The sequence below is a fragment of the Marmota flaviventris genome, chromosome 16, assembly GCF_047511675.1.
Source record: "Marmota flaviventris isolate mMarFla1 chromosome 16, mMarFla1.hap1, whole genome shotgun sequence".
Classification (NCBI taxonomy): domain Eukaryota; kingdom Metazoa; phylum Chordata; class Mammalia; order Rodentia; family Sciuridae; genus Marmota; species Marmota flaviventris.
The window spans coordinates 13977131-13995858 of NC_092513.1; the positions used below are offsets into that span (position 1 = coordinate 13977131).

At 33.3% G+C, this 18728-nt stretch overlaps 1 protein-coding gene across 5 annotated transcripts in view; it reads left to right on the plus strand.

Moving 5' to 3' along the window:
- Window positions 1–18728, plus strand: part of Pign (phosphatidylinositol glycan anchor biosynthesis class N) — a 119511-nt gene that overhangs the window by 19410 nt on the left and 81373 nt on the right. For all 5 annotated transcript variants that reach the window (XR_011704780.1, XM_027949079.2, XM_071602693.1 and 2 more), the window contains exons 8-13: window positions 1067–1197; window positions 2116–2232; window positions 5406–5446; window positions 11929–11988; window positions 13898–13990; window positions 14625–14680. Coding sequence is in view for 4 of the 5 variants with exons in the window: in XM_027949079.2 (XP_027804880.2) it covers window positions 1067–1197; window positions 2116–2232; window positions 5406–5446; window positions 11929–11988; window positions 13898–13990; window positions 14625–14680 (498 nt within the window). In the remaining variant the exon portion in view is untranslated. The remainder of the gene's footprint in view (window positions 1–1066; window positions 1198–2115; window positions 2233–5405; window positions 5447–11928; window positions 11989–13897; window positions 13991–14624; window positions 14681–18728) is intronic.

The window sequence follows — 18728 nt, forward strand, 5'->3', positions numbered from 1 at the left end:
ATACAGCAAATTCTTAATTATATGAGATATAAGATGGGTGGTAATCCCAGAAGTTTGGGAGACTAAGGCAGGAGTATCACAAATTCAAGGCCAGCCTAGGCAGCTTAGCAAGACCCTGTCTCAAAAAATAAAAAGCATAAGAGATGTTACTTAATGGTAAGGCACCCCTGGGTTCAATCCCCAATACCAAAAAATTAAAAAATTGTAGAGTAGTTAAAATTACATGTGCTATAGTTGTGTTACTTATTAAAATAAGATCTCCTGTACATATATTCCATATTCTTTTCATTATCAAGGCAAAGAAAAATATTTCATTTAAAATATCTATATTTTAGAAATTTATCAATTAATCTTGAAATAAAAAATATTTTTATGATGTTAATTTTGACATCACAAAAAAGATGTAATTCCTTGTGTGTTTCATTGCATTGTATCTAGCAAATAATGATATAAAGTTTTCTATATATTTTCATGGCACTCTTTATATATAGTAGCAAATTTTTTTCTCACTTTGGCAGAGCATAAGAGAAAGAAATCTCTTTTATTCCTTATTTTGAATTTGTATTGATACATATAATACAAATATAAAGTATATTGAAATAACTGCCAGTATTGTTTAATTGATTGATATATTCATATGAGAACATCTTTGTTCAACTGCATGGAAAGGTTAAATATAATTTGCTCAAGACATATCAGACTCTTTTTAGGATGAAGACATTCTATCCTTGAAACAGTGACACTTATCTATTCAGATAGTCAGAACAGCAGAGTTTATATTATCAGAGAATATGAAGTCATCGTTATCTCATTTGGGACCTAAAGAGTTCATTAAAATATATGTGCTAATCAGTACCTCCTTTTAAACCATCTTTTAAAACTGTTTCAGGTTCTTTTGTTCTTTAAAGGAGAAAAAATGATTTTTCATAATCTAAAGAGCTCTGATTTTTATTAAAGACTAAAAGGATTTTATGAATTCCTAACATTGAATGTAAAGAGTCCATTTTTGAATAAATGTTTTCTCTTCAAGTTAATTTAATTTGCTCTTCTGCTTCTTTATAAACAGGGAGTATAAAGACAACATTAAAATAGTTGATGATAAAGTAAAAGAAATTGTCTCCATGTTTCAACATTTTTATGGAAATGATGGAAAAACAGCATTTATTTTTACCTCTGACCATGGAATGACAGACTGGGGTTAGTATCTCTTTAAGTGATATGTACCTTACAGGTAAAATAGTGAAAAATGTAGTTTGTAGGTATCTTATAATGTTGAGAAGATTAGGTGTCTTATTTCATGTAAAGTGGCTAGCACAGAGTAGTCATATCCTTAAAATGTTAGTGGAAAAAGAATGATCTTATGTAAAGAATCTTTTTTTCTAATTGTAAGAAGAAGTATTTACAAATGAAAAACTAGAAAAAAAAAGTATGGAGAAGAAATATCTGTCTGCCTAGAATTTACCATATATGATGATAAAGGGGTGATATTAGGACAGTATTACTGAGGGGCCTAGAACTGCTAAAATTCTATCTGAAATAAGCCTATGTTGCCTGTTAGACTCCCAAGGCAAAAGTACTGTGTACTCAAGAGAATGAAATAATGAATGTCAAGATGAGGTGTGGACCTCCAGAACACATGAAAGAATCCTAGTGGCTGGGTCTACTTTATGAAGGATTTTTTTTAGCTATACCAGCTTTAAGAGGCCTGAAAGAAAACGATCCATAGACCTTGCTGTTCTCTGCAGAAGCCTATACTGCTTGCTCCAAGTCTGAGTGGTTACTCCCTCAAGGAGCCCTCCCATGTTCTTTCTTCTCCATACTACTCTGGTAATAGAAACAGCTTCTCCATCATTTCCTGTTATTATTTTAATTTTCTTCTTTCAATAAGTTACTCAGCAGACATTCTTGTTTTATTATTGTTTTTGTTTTTACTTGTTTGTTTTGATGCTCTGACTTATGGGAATATTTCAAACTAATTGTTTTGAAAATCTACAAGCATTTAGAATGTGGTGGCTAGAATTAGTGATGTATGGATTAACTCTTTAAAACAAGATATTTTTAAAATAGTGATAAGTTCTTATATGTGTCTTATTACTCTTGATGCCTTATTTATAGGTTCCCATGGGGCTGGTCATCCTTCAGAGACTTTGACTCCTTTAGTCACTTGGGGAGCTGGAATCAAGTATCCCCAAAAAGTATCAGCTCAACAATTTGAGGATGAGTTTTTGAAAGGTATAAGTATTTGTTTTTATCATTTTATAAACATTATATTTGAAAGTAAAACTAAAATTAACATTTTAAAATAATTTTTAATAATCACTTTTCAAATTATAGTTTCTTTTCTATATCCAAATGATTTTAAGAAAACTTTATTATAAATAATACGTTTTTTATTAGAGAGAGAGAATTTTTTTAAATATTTATTTTTCAGTTTTTGGTGGACACAACATCTTTATTTTTTTTTTAATTTTATGTGGTGCTGAGGATCAAACCCAGTGCCCTGCGCATGCCAGGCGAGTGCATTACTGCTTGAGCCACATCCCCAGCCCTATTTTTTTTTAATTAGTTACACATGACAGTACGATGATCTTGACATATCAGACATTTGAATCAAATGAGGTATAATTTCTCATTTTTCTGAGTGTACAGGTTGCAGAATCACATTGGTCATACAGTCACGTATATACATTCAGCAATACTAGTGTCTATTTTATTCTGCTGTCCTTCCCTTCCTCCCTTTCCCTTCCCTCCCCTCCCATAACTTCTCTCTACCCAATCTAATGTGACACACTTCTTTTTTTTTTCCCCTCACATCATCATACATGTATTCTGTATAATGATGAGGGTCTCCTTCCATCTTCCGTGCAATTCCCCTTCTCCCTCCCTTTCTCTCCCACCTCTCTTCCCTATTTAGTGGTAATCTTCTTCTCATGCTCTTCTCCCTATCCCATTTTCAGTCACCCCCCCTTATATCAGAGAAGACAATTGGCATTTGTTTTTTAGGGATTGGCTAACTTCACTTAGCATAATCTGCTCTAATGCCATCCATTTCCCTGCAAATGCCATGATCTTGTTATTTTTAGTGCTGAGTAATATTCCATTGTGTATAAATGCCACATTTTTTTTTTATCCATTCATCTATTGAAGGGCATCTAGATTGGTTCCACAGCCTAGCTATTGTGAATTGAACTGCTATAAACATTGATGTGGCTGTGTCCCTGTAGTATGCTCTTTTTAGGTCTTTTGGGTATAGTCCGAGAAGGAATAGCTGGGTCAAATGGTGGTTCCATTCCCAGTTTTCCAAGGAATCTCCATACTGCTTTCCAAATTGGCTGCACCAATTTGCAGTCCCACCAGCAATGTACAAGTGTACCCTTTTCCCCACATCCTCACCAGCACTTATTATTGTTTGACTTCATAATGGCTGCCATTCTTACTGGAGTGAGATGGTATCTTAGAGTAGTTTTAATTTGCATTTCTCTGATTGCTAGAGATGGTGAGCATTTTTTCGTGTATTTGTTGATTGATTGTATATCCTCTTCTGAGAAGTGTCTGTTCAGGTCCTTGGCCCATTTGTTGATTGGGTTATTTATTATTTTGGTGTTTAACTTTTTGAGTTCTTTCTATACTCTAGAGATTAGAGCTCTATCTGATGTGTGAGGGGTAAAAATTTGTTCCCAGGATGTAGGCTCCCTGTTTACCTCACATATTATTTCTCTTGCTGAGAAAAAACTTTTTAGTTTGAATTCGTCCCATTTGTTGATTCTTGGTTTTAACTCTTGTGCTATAGGTGTCTTATTAAGGAATTTGAGGCCTGACCCCACGTGATGGAGATTAGGGCCAACTTTTCCTTCTATTAGACGCAGAGTCTCTGGTTTGATTCCTAGCTCCTTGATCCATTTTGAGTTAACTTTTGTACATGGTGAGAGAAAGGGATTCAATTTCATTTTGTTGCATATGGATTTCCAGTTCTCCCAGCACCATTTGTTGAAGATGCTATCCTTTCTCCATTGCATGCTTTTAGCACCTTTGTCTAATATAAGGTAGTTGTAATTTTGTGGGTTGGTCTCTATGTCCTCTATTCTGTACCATTGGTCTACCAGCCTGTTTTGGTGCCAGTACCATGCTGTTTTTGTTACTATTGCTCTGTAGTATAGTTTAAAATCTGGTATCGCTATACCGCCTGTTCCACTCTTCCTGCTTAGAATTGCTTTAGCTATTCTGGGTCTCTTATTTTTCCAGATGAATTTCATGATTGCTTTTTCTATTTCTGCAAGGAATGCCATTGGGATTTTGATCGGAATCGCATTGAATCTGTAAAGTGCTTTTGGTAATATTAATTCTGCCTATCCATGAGCAAGGTATATCTTTCCATTTTCTAAGGTCTTCTATTTCTTTCTTTAGGGTTCTGTAGTTTTCATTGTATAGATCTTTCACCTCTTTTGTTAGGTTGCTTCCCAAGTATTTTATTTATTTTTTTTGAGGATATTGTGAATGGGGTAGTTTTCCTCATTTCCATTTCAGAGGATTTGTCACTAATATACAGAAATGCCTTTGATTTATGGGTGTTGATTTTATATCTTATATCCTGCCACTTTGCTGAATTCATTTACTAGTTCTAGAAGTTTCTTGGTAGAACCTTTTGGGTCATCCTTGAAGATTTTTAATAGTAAGTCAGTATACTATCTTAAACATTTGGGGTTAGTAATCATAGGAATTTCACAGCTACAATGTAAAAATATTTTGTAAGCCACTGCCATCACAGAAAGAAAACAAACAAAAACAAACTTGTGTTGACTACTGTGCTATCAGTTGCCTTAATAACTCTCTGAAACAAGATTGTAATGAGTTGTGGTCATACAGATAGTCATCATTGTACTTTTTAAATTCTGTCTTTCCTTCATTAGACAGTGTTTTAAAACAATTTTCTCTAAATGAGCATCTAAGAAGCTTAATAAACCACAGAAAACATCAAATATTTGCTTTTTGGTTATTCTTTTTTTTTGTTTTGTTTTGTTTTTATTTGGTATCGGGGATTGAACTCAGAGGCACTCAATCACTGAGCTATATCCCCAGTCCTATTTTGTATTTTATTTAGAGACAGGGTCTCCTGAGTTGCTTATCACCTTGCTTTTATTGAGACTGGCTTTGAACTTGCAATCCTTCTGCCTCAGCCTCTCTCGCCTCTGGGATTACAGGCATGCGCCACCATGCCTGGTTTCTTTTAAAATTCTTTTTAAGAAACATGTACCTCTGCCTTTTAAGCAGCCTTTTTTTATTCATACTTGTCTTAAAAGAGAGTTATTTCCAGTATCTGTGTTTTTCCATGAAGTATTGAACACTCCTAAAAATCAAGTGGTTTATTCTTTTTTGAATCTTATCTTGTGTCTGATTGTGTCTTTCAGAATGGAGACTGGAGTCCTGGAAGAGGCAAGATGTCAATCAGGTAGGTGTCTATTTCAATTTAATCATGTTCAATTTAATTTTATCTCCTATAAGAAATTTGGATTAAAAATATGAAAAATAGAACTTTGCAGTAGCCTCATCTTGGGAATGCAACGATGTGATCCGTGCAGACAAAACTCCAACTGACAGTAATTACCATTTTGTCCTATCTTTCACTGGTGAGAAGGGAAGCTAAGAGCTATTTCAACCACTCCAACTGGCAGCTCAGTGAAAAACACAAAAATAGGAATTGACTTTACAGCAAATGACTGTAAAGATATTGAAGTGGATGAAATGTCAGATAAAGAATTCAAGAGAATGATTCATGAGGTCCAAGAGAACACAGGAAAAACTACTAAGAAGATAAAGATATTTATTGAAAAAAACAAAAAGAAATCTAGGAAATGAAAAGCACAGTAAATCAAATAAAATACTGAGTTAAGTTTTTCTAATAGAGGAGCTCATGCTGAAGGCAAAATCTCAGAGCTGGAAGACAAAGTGGGTGGCCTTGAACATTCAGACAATTAAAGAAAAGAAAAGAGGTAGCCAATCATAATGTACAAGAACTCTGAGATCACATTAAGATGCCAAATTTAAGAATTATTGGAATTAATTGATCATAACTTTCCTAGCCTTGGATTTGTATACATGACCAGGGTAACTGCACATTATGTACGAACAGAAGAGTGGAAACCGAATAGAATAGGTTATTTATGTGTATATATTCTATCAAAATACATTCTATTCTCATGTATAATTAAAAATAAAAATAAATAGCAAAATCGAGAAGAAAACTATAGTAACTAAAAAAATAAATTATGGCAATCAAAGAGAGTTGTGAGATGCAGGCTAACAAAATGGGTAACCTCTGCAGGGAAATAATAATACAGAAATTTTTCCGACCTTTTGATTGAGATGAGCATCCACATAGAGGATGCATTCAGAACTCAAAATAGACAAGATCAGAAAAGAACTTCTCCATAATACATTATAATGAAAATGCCTAACTTACAAAACAAGGATAGAATTTTAAAGGCCCTAAAGAAATGAAAAGCACAGTAAATCATCAGGTCATAGAGGCAAGTCAATCAGAATTACTCCTGATTTCTTAGCACAGACTCTGAAAGCCAGAACTTATGTTCTAGATTCAAGAGAAAATTGCTGTCAACCAAGATTGCTATATCCAGCAAAGATATCCTTCAAAATTGAAGAAGAAATAAAAACATTCCACATTAAGCAGAAACTAAAGGAATTTATGTCTACTAAACCACCACAAAAATACTAAAGGAAGTACTGCACACAGAAGAAATCAAAAACAAACTCCAGAGCTCACAAATGAACAAATCTCATTTGAAGAACAGCTCAGCAAATGATAAACAGGTCCAAATTAAACATGGAAATAAATCAAAACTGTATGAATTAATAAATATCTCACTATTGGTAGCATTGAATATCTCAGCTCTCTAATTAAAGGTATAGGCTGGCAAAAGGCATTAAAAAACAAGACCCAAGTATATGTTGTTTGCATAAGACTCACCTTACAGGCAAAGACTGCCCTACACTAAAAGTGAAAGGATGGAAATTGATATACCCTGCATATGGATCCTAAAACACACAGGAGTAGCTACTCTGGTTTTTGCCAAAGCAGACTTCAATCCAAAAATTAATCAGAAGAGACAAAGATGGTCACTTTATACTGGTAAAGGACACACTCCAACAAGAAGGTACAACAATAGTAAATATTTATGCCCCAAATGGTGATGTACCTATTAACATAAAAGAAACTACTTGATTAAAGCCTCATATAGACCCCAATACAATAATACTATGTGGTTTCAACATACCTTTCTCGTGAATAGATAGGTTATCCAGTTATAAACTCAGTTAAGATTCCTCAGGCCTTAAAAATATTATAAATTAAATGGACAAACAGACATCTATAGAACATGTAATCCAACAACAGTCAAATATGCTTTCTTCTCAGCAACTCATGGAACCTTCTTTAAAACAGACTGCATTTTAGGTCACAAAGCACTTAGAAAGAATAAAAAAGTTGATATAATTTCTTCTATAGATAATAATGGAATGAAATTAGAAATCAACACAACAAAACCCTGTAGAAACAATATAAACACATGGATATTGAAAATACATGTTTGAATGATGAGTGGCTGATAGAAGAGATCAGAGGAGAGATTTAAAAATTCTTAGAATCAAATCAGAGTAGTGGTACAATATACTAGAATCTCTGAGACACTGTGAAAGCAATTCTAAGAGGAAAGTTTATAGCTATGAATGCCTACTTCAGAAAAATCAGATCCCAAATAAAAATGACGGAGTGATGCATCTCATTGGCCTTGAAAAATAATTAACCAGTTCCAAAATCAGTAGAAGGAAGGAAATAATTCAGATCAAAACCAAAATCAGTGAAATAGAGAATAAAAAAAAAATACAAAGGATCAAGGAAATGAACTGATTCTTTGAAAAGATAAACGAGGTTGATAAGCCAAAAATGAAGACAGGAGACTTTCAAATTAATAAGATTAGACATGAAAAAGGAGAAATCACCATAGACATCACAGAAATCCAGAATATCATTAAGGACTATTTTGAAAACTTACACTAATAAATTGGAAAATCAAGAAATGGATACATTCCTAGACACATATAGCCTGCCTAAATTGACTACAGACATCACAGAAAACCTTAACAGAACAATAGCTAGCAATAAGATAGAAGCAGTAATAAAAAGCCTGCCAACAGGGGCTGTGGCTGTGGCTTAGGGTAGCGCCTTGCCTGGCATGTGTGAGGCACTGGGTTTGATTCTCAGCACTGCAGATAAATGAATAAAATAGAGATCTACCAACAACTCATCTTCTCATTCTCTCTCTCTCTCTCTCTCTCTCTCTCTCTCTCTCTGTGTGTGTGTGTGTGTATATATATATACACTCATACCAAAACCAGAGAAAGACATATCAAGGAGACTACAGACCAATATTCCTATTGAACTTAGATGCAGAAATCCTTAATAAAACATTATCAAATTATATTCAACAACATATTAAGAGGAAAGTATATCCTGACCAAATTTTTTGTCAGTGATGCAAGAATGGTTTAACATATGCAAAGCTAGGTGTAATCCATCACATAAATAGAATTAAGGACAAAAATCACTTGATCTTCTTAATAGATGCAGAAAAAACGTACAAATTTCAGCTCATGACAAAAACACTGAAGAAACTAGGGATAGAAGGAATCTACTTCCACATCATAAAGGCTCTATGTAAAAAACTGAAAGCCAACATTGTAGTGAATGTGGAAAAACTGAAAGCATTTCTTTTAAAATTTGGAACAAGACTACTATCACCATTTCTATTTAATACAGTACCAGAAATTCTAGCCAGACCAGTTAGGCAATGGAAGGAAATAAAAGGGATAAAAATAGAAAAGGAAAAAGTCAAATTGTCATTGTTTGCAGATGATATGATCCTATACTTATAATACTGAAAAAAACTTCCCCCAAAGACTGCTCAAGCTAATAAAGAAATTCAGCAAAGTAGCAGGTTACAAAACCAACACACAAAAACCAGTTGCTTTCCTATATACTAATAATTAAAATGCTGAGAAAGAAATTAGGAAAATAATTCCATTTACAGTAGTCTCCAAAACAAAAACTAAGAATAAATCTAGCCAAGAAGGAGAAAGGCCTTTATAATGAAAACCTAGAGCACTGAGGAAAGAAATTAAAGAAGACAAAAGAAAGTGAATAGACCTTCCATGGTCATGAATAGGCAGAATTAATATTGTTAAAATGTTCATCCTACCAAAAGCAATATACAGATTCAATGCAGTCCCCATCAGATACCGCTGATGTTCTTCGCAGAACCAGAAAAAAAGTCTAGAAATAGAAACTAGAACTAGAATAAAATAGTATAGTCCCAGCTATACCACTTTATGGTATTTATCCTAATGAATTAAAGCCATCATGCTATAGTGATACCTGCATACCCATGTTTATAGCAGCACAATTCATATTAGCCAAACTGTAGAACTACTGTAGGTCAGCAGATGAATGGATAAAGAAATTGGGATATATATACACAGTGAATTTTATTCAGCCATGAAGAAGAATGAAATTGTCATTTGCAGGAAAACAATGGAACTTGAGATTAGGTTAAGCAAACCAAGCCAAACTCAGAAGGTCAAGGGTTGTATATTTTCTCTTATATGTGGAAGCTGGAGAGGAGAAAAGATAATAAAAGGGGTGGGGATGGGGAGGAATCAAAGAAAGATAAGTAGAGTAGGGGAACGAGCAGGTAAGGGAAAGGGGAAAAATATGAAAAGTAGGCCTATTAATAAGAATGACAAAAGATTTTCCAAAAACATTTCCAAACTAAAGAGAATACTTTCAATGCAAATATTTTAGCCCAACTAATCTCTCCTTGGCAAAATATTTAAAAATCCCAAGTGACAATAAAAGAAAGCTCACTCCAAATAACACTGGATAATTCATGTTATATCAGTTAGAATTTTCGTGATTGTTATATTTCTGTGATGATTTATTATAGTTTCATTGTTTTCTCTGAATACAGATCTATTAGGGATTTCTTTTCTGTATTGTGTTTGTTACCATTTCTTTTTTAACATATATATTGCCTTTAACTATATTTTGATTTTTTACTTAACCACCATCCTTACAAATGTAATGAGGAAAAATTATGAGAGTATAAATTACTCAACTATAAATTTTCTGTTATAGGAAAGTGTGTGGAAAACCTAATAAAGTTAGACTTGTGGCATCTGTAAATATGAAACACACAGTTGTCATTGTTTAGGATATGCTACTTAGAGAGCCATTTTCACTATTTGTAGAAGACATGGGATATAATGATGTGGCTTCCAAAGTGGCAGGAGTATCTTGCCTTCCATGTCATGCATAAGTTTACATTCCTTACTGTGGTAGACAAACCAAGGTCTGGGCTCCCACTTTCAGGCCACTTGTCAGCATAACAAGAAGGTTTCTTATTTTATGATCTCAAGATAGATGCATATTAACTAAGTAAATGACAATTATGAAATCAGAATATCTATTCATTAATTTACAATTAAAAACCCATTGTTGGGCTGGGGTTGTAGTTCAGTGGTAGAGCCCTTGCCTAGCAAGTGTGAGGCACTGAGTTTGATTCTCAGCACCACATATAAATAAATAAAGGTCCATTGATAAATAAATACACAAATGCGCGTGTGCATGTACACACACTTGAAAACCATTGTCAAAGTTGGAAAAACACAAAACTAGAACATATTTTTCTTATAGCCAGACTGGATCATAACTGAAATTGAACATATATTCAGCTGCTGCTATCTAAATACTCAGTCTGCTGTCAAACTCTTGCTTCATTCATATCTACTTAGATAAGAATCTGTTCATTCCTTTAATCAACACTGTCACATGCCTGCAGTGTTTTACATTTTATGCTAATTGGAAGGATATAATGATAAGTAAAAGTGAACACAATCTCTCCCTGGGAAGATTATATGTCAGAGATGAGAACTGATACTAATCAAACTAGTATACAAATAAATGTGAATTATAGCTGTATTAAATACTATAGAAGAGACCGGTAAAGCCATAATAACAAATAGTGGATGGATGTGATCAACTGTGTTGGTCAGCAAAGTTTCAAATTGAGGATTGAGTTGAGGTTAAAGAATAAGTAGGAATTATGAGTTCAGTGCATAGCAGGAAGACTTTCTAGGCAAAGGGGAAACATTTGCAAAGAGCTCTGAAAGAAGGTACTTGGTGTGTAAGAAATTGTTAAGGCTATGTGGTATGGAGCAGAGGAAGATAGGCACAGATCCTGTGGCACCTTATGGGTACTGTGGATTATAGAAAGTTGGGGAAGTTCTAGAAATGTTTGAAGCCCTTGAGAATGAAATTATTCAGATTTATGTGAAAGAATTCTAGGTGCTGTATGAACAGATTAGAGGAGGCCAATAGTAGATTCTGGGAGAGGACAAAAGGGAAATTAGAAGGACTTTAGAGATTTCCAGTTTGGGGAAGATGATATTTATTAAAGACAGTTGAATAGTAAGTAAGATACTTACTTTCTTTAGTTCTGTACACTTTTCTGTAGTTATTGTCTTTGCTGTATATTTTCTTACTAGTTAAGGCATTCTTTTGCATAATACTGAAAAACCGATGTAAAATGATCAGGTTATCTTAGCTAATAGAATAAGTGATCGTTGTTTTCATGTATTTGCACTGAGGACTTAATGTTTACTTTTCAAATTTATTGTTTCAGAAGTTCATTTTTAGCAAATGACATTTTAAGGGATTAACATCTTTTGTGTATTAACTGAATGTTTAAAGGTAATTGGTTATGACAATCATGATTATTTTTAAAAATATAGTTGGATTAAATTATTTCTATGTTTACATCCATAGACTTCTTAGAACTGATTTTTTTTTTCTCTTTGTAGGCTGATATTGCACCATTGATGGCTTCTCTTATTGGAGTTCCCTTTCCCCTTAATTCAGTGGTAGGAAATAAAATTTTATTATCAATACTGAGCATTTTAAAAATTGCACAGTAAAATTTACTCTTCTGTATTTTTTATAATCTTTATTTTTTCCAAATTTGTAATAATTGTACATAATATTAGGATTTGTTACACATTTGTAGACACACAATATAACCATATAATATTACCAATATCATTCCCCAGTATTTTCCATTTGTGTAATCTTTAATTAGATTTTAAAACTGTGCATTTTTATATATTTATTTCCAAACATGTAATACTTTACAATTGTGTGTTTATAGTATTTTATAACATGAAGGACACACTCAATAGCTTTAACATTTTTCATATTCTAAAATACATATGATTTATATCTGTGTACTCTAGTTACAAGTGATAAAAATATATGAATAACTTTTTGGTAATAAGCAGCAGAGATTGAGTCCGTTTAAAAGGAAATTTTTAAAAAGGTATTGATGGCTTACTGAATCGCAGGGATGCTCAAACACCAGGCTTTAAAATTACTGAGAACCAAGGGAGCTCTGGAGACTTACAAAAAGGAACCACAACCACAGTCCCATGGCAGGACTGTTCTGCTTATGGTACCAATACTAGAGGAAGGTAGAGAATGGGTAGCATTATACCTGTTTTAGTTTCTGTTGCTTGATGCTCAAGAGTTGAATTACACATGATCTGGCCCAAGTTATTTGCCTAATTCTTGAGTTTCCCCACTGATTATAGAACCACCATGTTATATCCCTTGAGGAAAATTACTTAGTAATACTTAAGTAATTTTAATTTAATTACTTAATAATGCTGTTATTAATGTGCATGTATGTTGAAAAGCCAAAAAGAAACCAAGAATACTCATTCCATTTACTTTTATTAGCTCTAAAAAATCAAATTTACTTTAAAAATAATGTCATATAACTCAAAACTCTTGAGTAATATGACCCTGACAGTCATGAGTGTGTCGATGTATATAAATGAAATAAAATTGTATAAAACAGTCTTTACTTCTAAAATGTACCGTATACTCTGGTATGTCTTATTATTTTTAAGTATGCAAGCTGTGGCCCACCATATTGATTTATTTTTGTGTATAAGACATTTAATTCACTGCCTAGCGTATAGTAATTGTATTAGTCTTCTTTTTTTCATTCTAACAAATACCTGAGGTAGTCAGCCTATAAAGAGAAAACATTTATATTGTCTCAAATTTATATTAATTAATTAATTAATTTTCTTTCTTGTTTTATGTATTTTTTTTGACTTCCAGTTTTAGAGGTTTCAGTCCATGGTGGTATAATAGTAGAAATACATGGCAGAGCAAAATGTTTCCACGTGGCCAGGAAACAAAAAGAGGAAGGAGGGGCTGGGGTTGTGGCTCAGAGCTAGAGTGCTTGTCTAGCACATGCCGGGTGCTGGGTTTGATCCTCAGCACCACATAAAAATAAAATAAAAGTATTGTGTCCAACTACAACTAAAACAAAATATTTGAAAAAGAGAGAGAGGAAGGGAAAGACTGAGGTATCACAATCCTCTTTTGAGATTATACCCCCAGTAAATCCAAAGACCCTCCACTAGACCCCACCTTTAAACGTTTTTATCACCTCCCAATAGCATCAGGGACCAAGCATTTAAAACATGGGCCTTTAGGAGACATTTAGGATCTAAACCATAGCAGTAATAACTTAGTGTTAGGTTATATTGACTTTAATTCAATAATTTGTGAGAAAAATAACACGTAATTTGTGAGAAAAATAACAACATATTTTGATTATGGTTTTATAAAAGATTCTTCATTAGTGATTTATATGACTGTATATCTTGTCTATATTTGCTTCCCTCTTAAGTCTGTTTTGTTTTATAAGAATAGCCTGAGTTTTACTAATACTAATATTAAGCCTATATTTATTATTTGCAGGGAATCCTTCCTGTGGAATATCTTAATAATACTGATCTCTTCAAAGCAGAAAGCATGTTTACAAATGCAGTACAGATTCTTGAACAGTTCAAGGTAAAAAAAAAAAAAAGACATAAAAATGCATAATACTGTTATTTAAAAATTGAACATATTAAGTGAGGTGTTTCATGTTTTAAATATTTCCTACAACTCATTATCTTTAAATTTTCTGTATTTGCCTAGTGTCATTTCTGAGGTGCCAGTTCCATGAGTCAAAGGGTGTAGAATTGCCTTTGAGGAGTGTCCCTAATTATAAATTACCAGCTACACTTGTAACAACTACAAGTTGATCTTTATGACTAGAATTTGCCCCACAGAAGTAGTATTAAAGATGTAACATTTCTTGTCATTTCACATACATTGTTAGATACCTTACAACCTAATGAAGTGATTCAGATTAAAACTTTGGCAGGTTTTGTTTTCAAAAAGTTAATAAATACAATTTTAATTACATTACAGCATATTATGTTTTCAGGATTAATATGATTCTCAGCATATTGAGATAGTAAGATAGTGTCAAATTTTTTAAAATATGCATGAAACAATATAGTAACACAAAATTCCAATTATTTCAAAGTAGTTAACCATCTCTGAAGAACCATTTTAATGGATATTTGTATTTCAAATGAAATTAGTTAATTTTTTAATATTTATAATGTAATAAAATATTTTTGTGCTTGGTTCCCAGGTGAAAATGACTCAGAAAAAAGAAGCTACTTTACCATTTTTGTTTACACCATTTAAGTAAGTCCCTTTTTTAAAATTAGCTGAGTTTGATGTTGATAGGATAGATTAGTTTACTTATGAACTTTGTCTTTTTGTGTATATTAGTGCAAACTCCTTTAAATTCCTTTCTTTTACTTTTGTTAAATAATAATCCAGATGCTTAGATACGTTTGAATGTCTAGAAGAGGGGATGGGGAAATAGAGCGATAGATGAGGAATTTTAAGGAGATGACATCAATTGGGCTTGCCTAGTTGATTGGGAAGGTGTTGGATCAGTAAGAAAGAGGAGAGGGAGTCACTTCCTGGCTCTTGGCCTGCTTAATTGAGAAGATGCTGATACCATTATGGTTTATAGAAGAAAGAGCTGATTTGAGGAGCAAGGATTAATATTATTAGTTTGATTACATCATTTAATTCCTTAGAAATGAGGGTTTGGATCTCAGGAGATGTGGATTGTTTTTGAAGACTTTGTAGCTGTCGGAATGAAGATGGTGGTGAAAATTGTTAAACATGTAGGAAGCTCTAGGGAGAATATAGAAAATGACAATAAAAGGTGAAGGTTTGCATTCTGAGAAATTTCTACCATGTGACAAAGAAGATAGCCCACTTTGGTGGCACCAGATTTCATTTTCTTAGATCCCAGGAAAACATGTTTTCCTTGAATCAGCAATGGGTAGTTTCCGAGTCACAGATCTTGTTTGGTACTACTGACTACAGGTGCACGCTTGGCAGGTTTACTGAACATTCTGAGGTTCACATTCAGTTATCAATGATTTTGCTAATGACTAAATAACATTGAAATTTTTCCATTTATGAGTCTTGGGGATGTAATTGAATGACATTTTTGGAATTGTTTTGGACAACTTATATACACTAGTGTTTTCTTCATAATCTAGAAAGAAATGTTGTATTGCCTTCACAATAATGTGCTTGTATACTTGCATGTGTGTGTGTGTATGTATGTATGTGTATACATATGGATGTATAGAAGAGTAAACATAAAGCAAAATTAGGACTTTGCAATATCATTAGTATATTATAGCATATACATCTGTTATGCTGATTTGAATTTTCTTTTTTTTTATAGTAGAGTTGAAATTTGTTAATGGAATTGATTCTGAGGAATATGTGTTTATCCCTTTCTCTTAGAAAACATTTATTCATTTACTACTATGTGTATTGTAGACGTAGCAGTGAACAGGATAGGCAAAGGCTTTACCTTCGTAGAGTTTTCTACACTGTAGCAGTACATACAGACCATAACAAAATAAACAGCAGAACAAGAAATACATTATCAATTCCTGCATGAAGAAAACGCATTGAATGCTGAGAGTGAGAATACTTGATTGTTACTTTAGTTCAGCCACCTTAGAAAGGCTAGTCGGGGAAGCATTCTTTATACACACTATCTTCCTTCTTCTGCTTGGCTGCCAGGATGATCCTAAACTTCGCCTACATTGATGTTCAACCTCTGCCTGAACATTGCTGTACATAGTTAGAATCATTGCTAACTTTTTGTCATCTACTGCATGGCCCAACTACTGGCTCACCCATCCTTGAGCAAAGTGACTAGCCCTGCCTACAGATTTTTTTCTGGCAAAAAATTCGCCACTTGTTAATGTCCTGCAATATTAGCAGAAAACCCTAAGAAATAATGAAAAACTAACTCTTCAAGATATATAATTCAATGAAGAGAACCTAAAGGTATTAAAATACTCAAATAGTTAAGAAACTATTATGTCCATAAAAACAAGCATGAACTTTACAAGATGAAAAAGAATATAGAATGCATTAAAAAAAAATAAGGATGGGAAATGCAACTAAAAACTTTTAGAAAATTTAAATCTTTCTTTGATGGTGCAGATGGAAGGCAGATCCTCTAAATTAGAATAGGAACTGAGTAGGCCTGAAGCTAAATGAAATGTATTTTAAGTAATAGATGGATTGAGCAAAAAGGAGGGGGAGATTAGCAACAGGTTGGTTGCATGGGAAGAATACACTTCTTAATTCCCCACTCTTTTTAAAAACAGCAGTGACAGAAATTTTATGGGAAAATGAAATATTTCAAACTAGAAAAAAAGTAAGCATGTTTCAAATATGAAGCACTCTAGGTTGTGCCATGATTTTGAGTAATTGCTGTTAGTAGGACAAAAGGAATTCCACCTTGCTTATGGGTGAAGCCTTTTAAGAAATAAATGAGAAAAATCTAATCACAGCATAAAACTTTGCTATTCACTGAATTGTATTTAAATATTAGTCATACTAATGTACATATTGGTTTTCAGCTTTCAGAGTGGATCTTTAGTTAAAGCATGGAAGAAATGATTACAGAATAGAATGCAAATGTTAGCAACCTTGACAATATACAAAGGCAGTTAAAAGTTTGGGAGGCAGAGGGGAAAAGAAATGTACGCAAAGTGACAGTGGTGCTACCATCCTCATAAATCAGCAAGTGGAGAATTCTTCCTGTGATTAAGAGAATAAAATACAGGTTTTAATATTATTAAAGTAACCAAGATAACCAACAAGTAGGTTAAAATGGTGAGATGGCTTTGTTGAGAGAGGAGAAAGGCTGGAAATAGTCAGGAGTCAACAGAAAGTGCCTCAGGTCAACAAGCAAAGAAATACTAAGGAAAACTTATGAGAAAAGTATTGTTAACTACCAGAATAACTAAATATAAACACATGTGGAAAGTTTTGTGTCCAGTTTGGCAAATTGAGAAATGAGAAGAATGAAGCAGGAATTTATTGATTGATTGTCATGGTGTCCTTTTGAACTGTTTGATTTTTAAAATTATATGCATATATTGCTTTGATAATGCTTTTTCTAACTTTTTTTAAAAAATTAGAGATTTATAGTTATATGTAATAGTTGGGTTCATCCCAACAAACTCATACACACCTGGAAATTAATATCAGTTCATGATCTCCCTCCTTTTCCTTCCCAACCTCCTTTCCCTCTCCCATTGTCCTTCCTATACTCTACTTGACTTCCTTTCGCTCCTCTATTAATTTATATTTGATTAGTTCTTTGTATTATCCTGTCCCTCCCTCCCCCTTTCCTTTATTTTAATCTAGCTTTCACATTTAAGAGAAAATATTTAATCTTTGACTTTCTGTTTGGCTTATTTTGCTTAGTATGATATTCTCCATTTCTATCCGTTTACTGGCAAATGCTATAATTTTATTCTTTTCTGAATGAAGTGGCTGAGCAGAACTCCATTTTGTGTGTGCATGTGTGTGTGTGTGTGTATCATAGTTTCATAATTCATTTATCTATTGACAGGTATCCAGGTTGATTCCATAATTTAGCTATTGTGGATTGTGCTGTTATAAACATTGAGGTGACTATCACTGTAGTGTGCCAATTTTAGCTCTTCTAGGAAAATACCAAACAGTGGGATAGCTGGGTCATTTGGTGATTTTATCCCTATTCATTTGAGGAATCTCCATATTGCTCTCCAGATGGTTGTACTAGTCTGCAGTCTTACCAACAGTGTACAAGTGTACTTTTTCTCACACAACCTCATCAGCATTTATTGTTGTTCATATTCTTAATCATTGCCATGCTGACTGGAGTGAGACGAAATCTTAGTGTGGTTTTCATTTGCATTTCCCTGATTCCTAAAAATGGTGAACATTTTTCCATATTTTTGTCGGCTGTTTGTGTTTCTTTTGAGAATGTTCTATTTAATTCTTTTGCCATTTATTGTTTGGGTTATTTATGTTTTTAGTGTTAAGTTTTTTGAGTTCTTTGAATATTCTAGATATTAATTTCCTATTGGAAGAGTAGCTAACCAAGATTTTCTCCCATTTTATAGGCTTTCTTTTCACACTCTTAATCATATCCTTTGCTGTACAGAAGCTTTTTAGTTTGATGGCATCCCATCTATTGATTCTTGGTTTTACTTCTTGTGCTTTGGGGAAGTCAGTTAAGGAAGTCAGAACTAGCACCTGTATGATGGAGTGTTGACCCTCTGTTGTCTTCTAGCATTTGCCATTTCTAATCTAATTACTAAGTCTTTGATAGATTTTGATTTGAGTTTTGTGCATTGTGAGGGAGAGA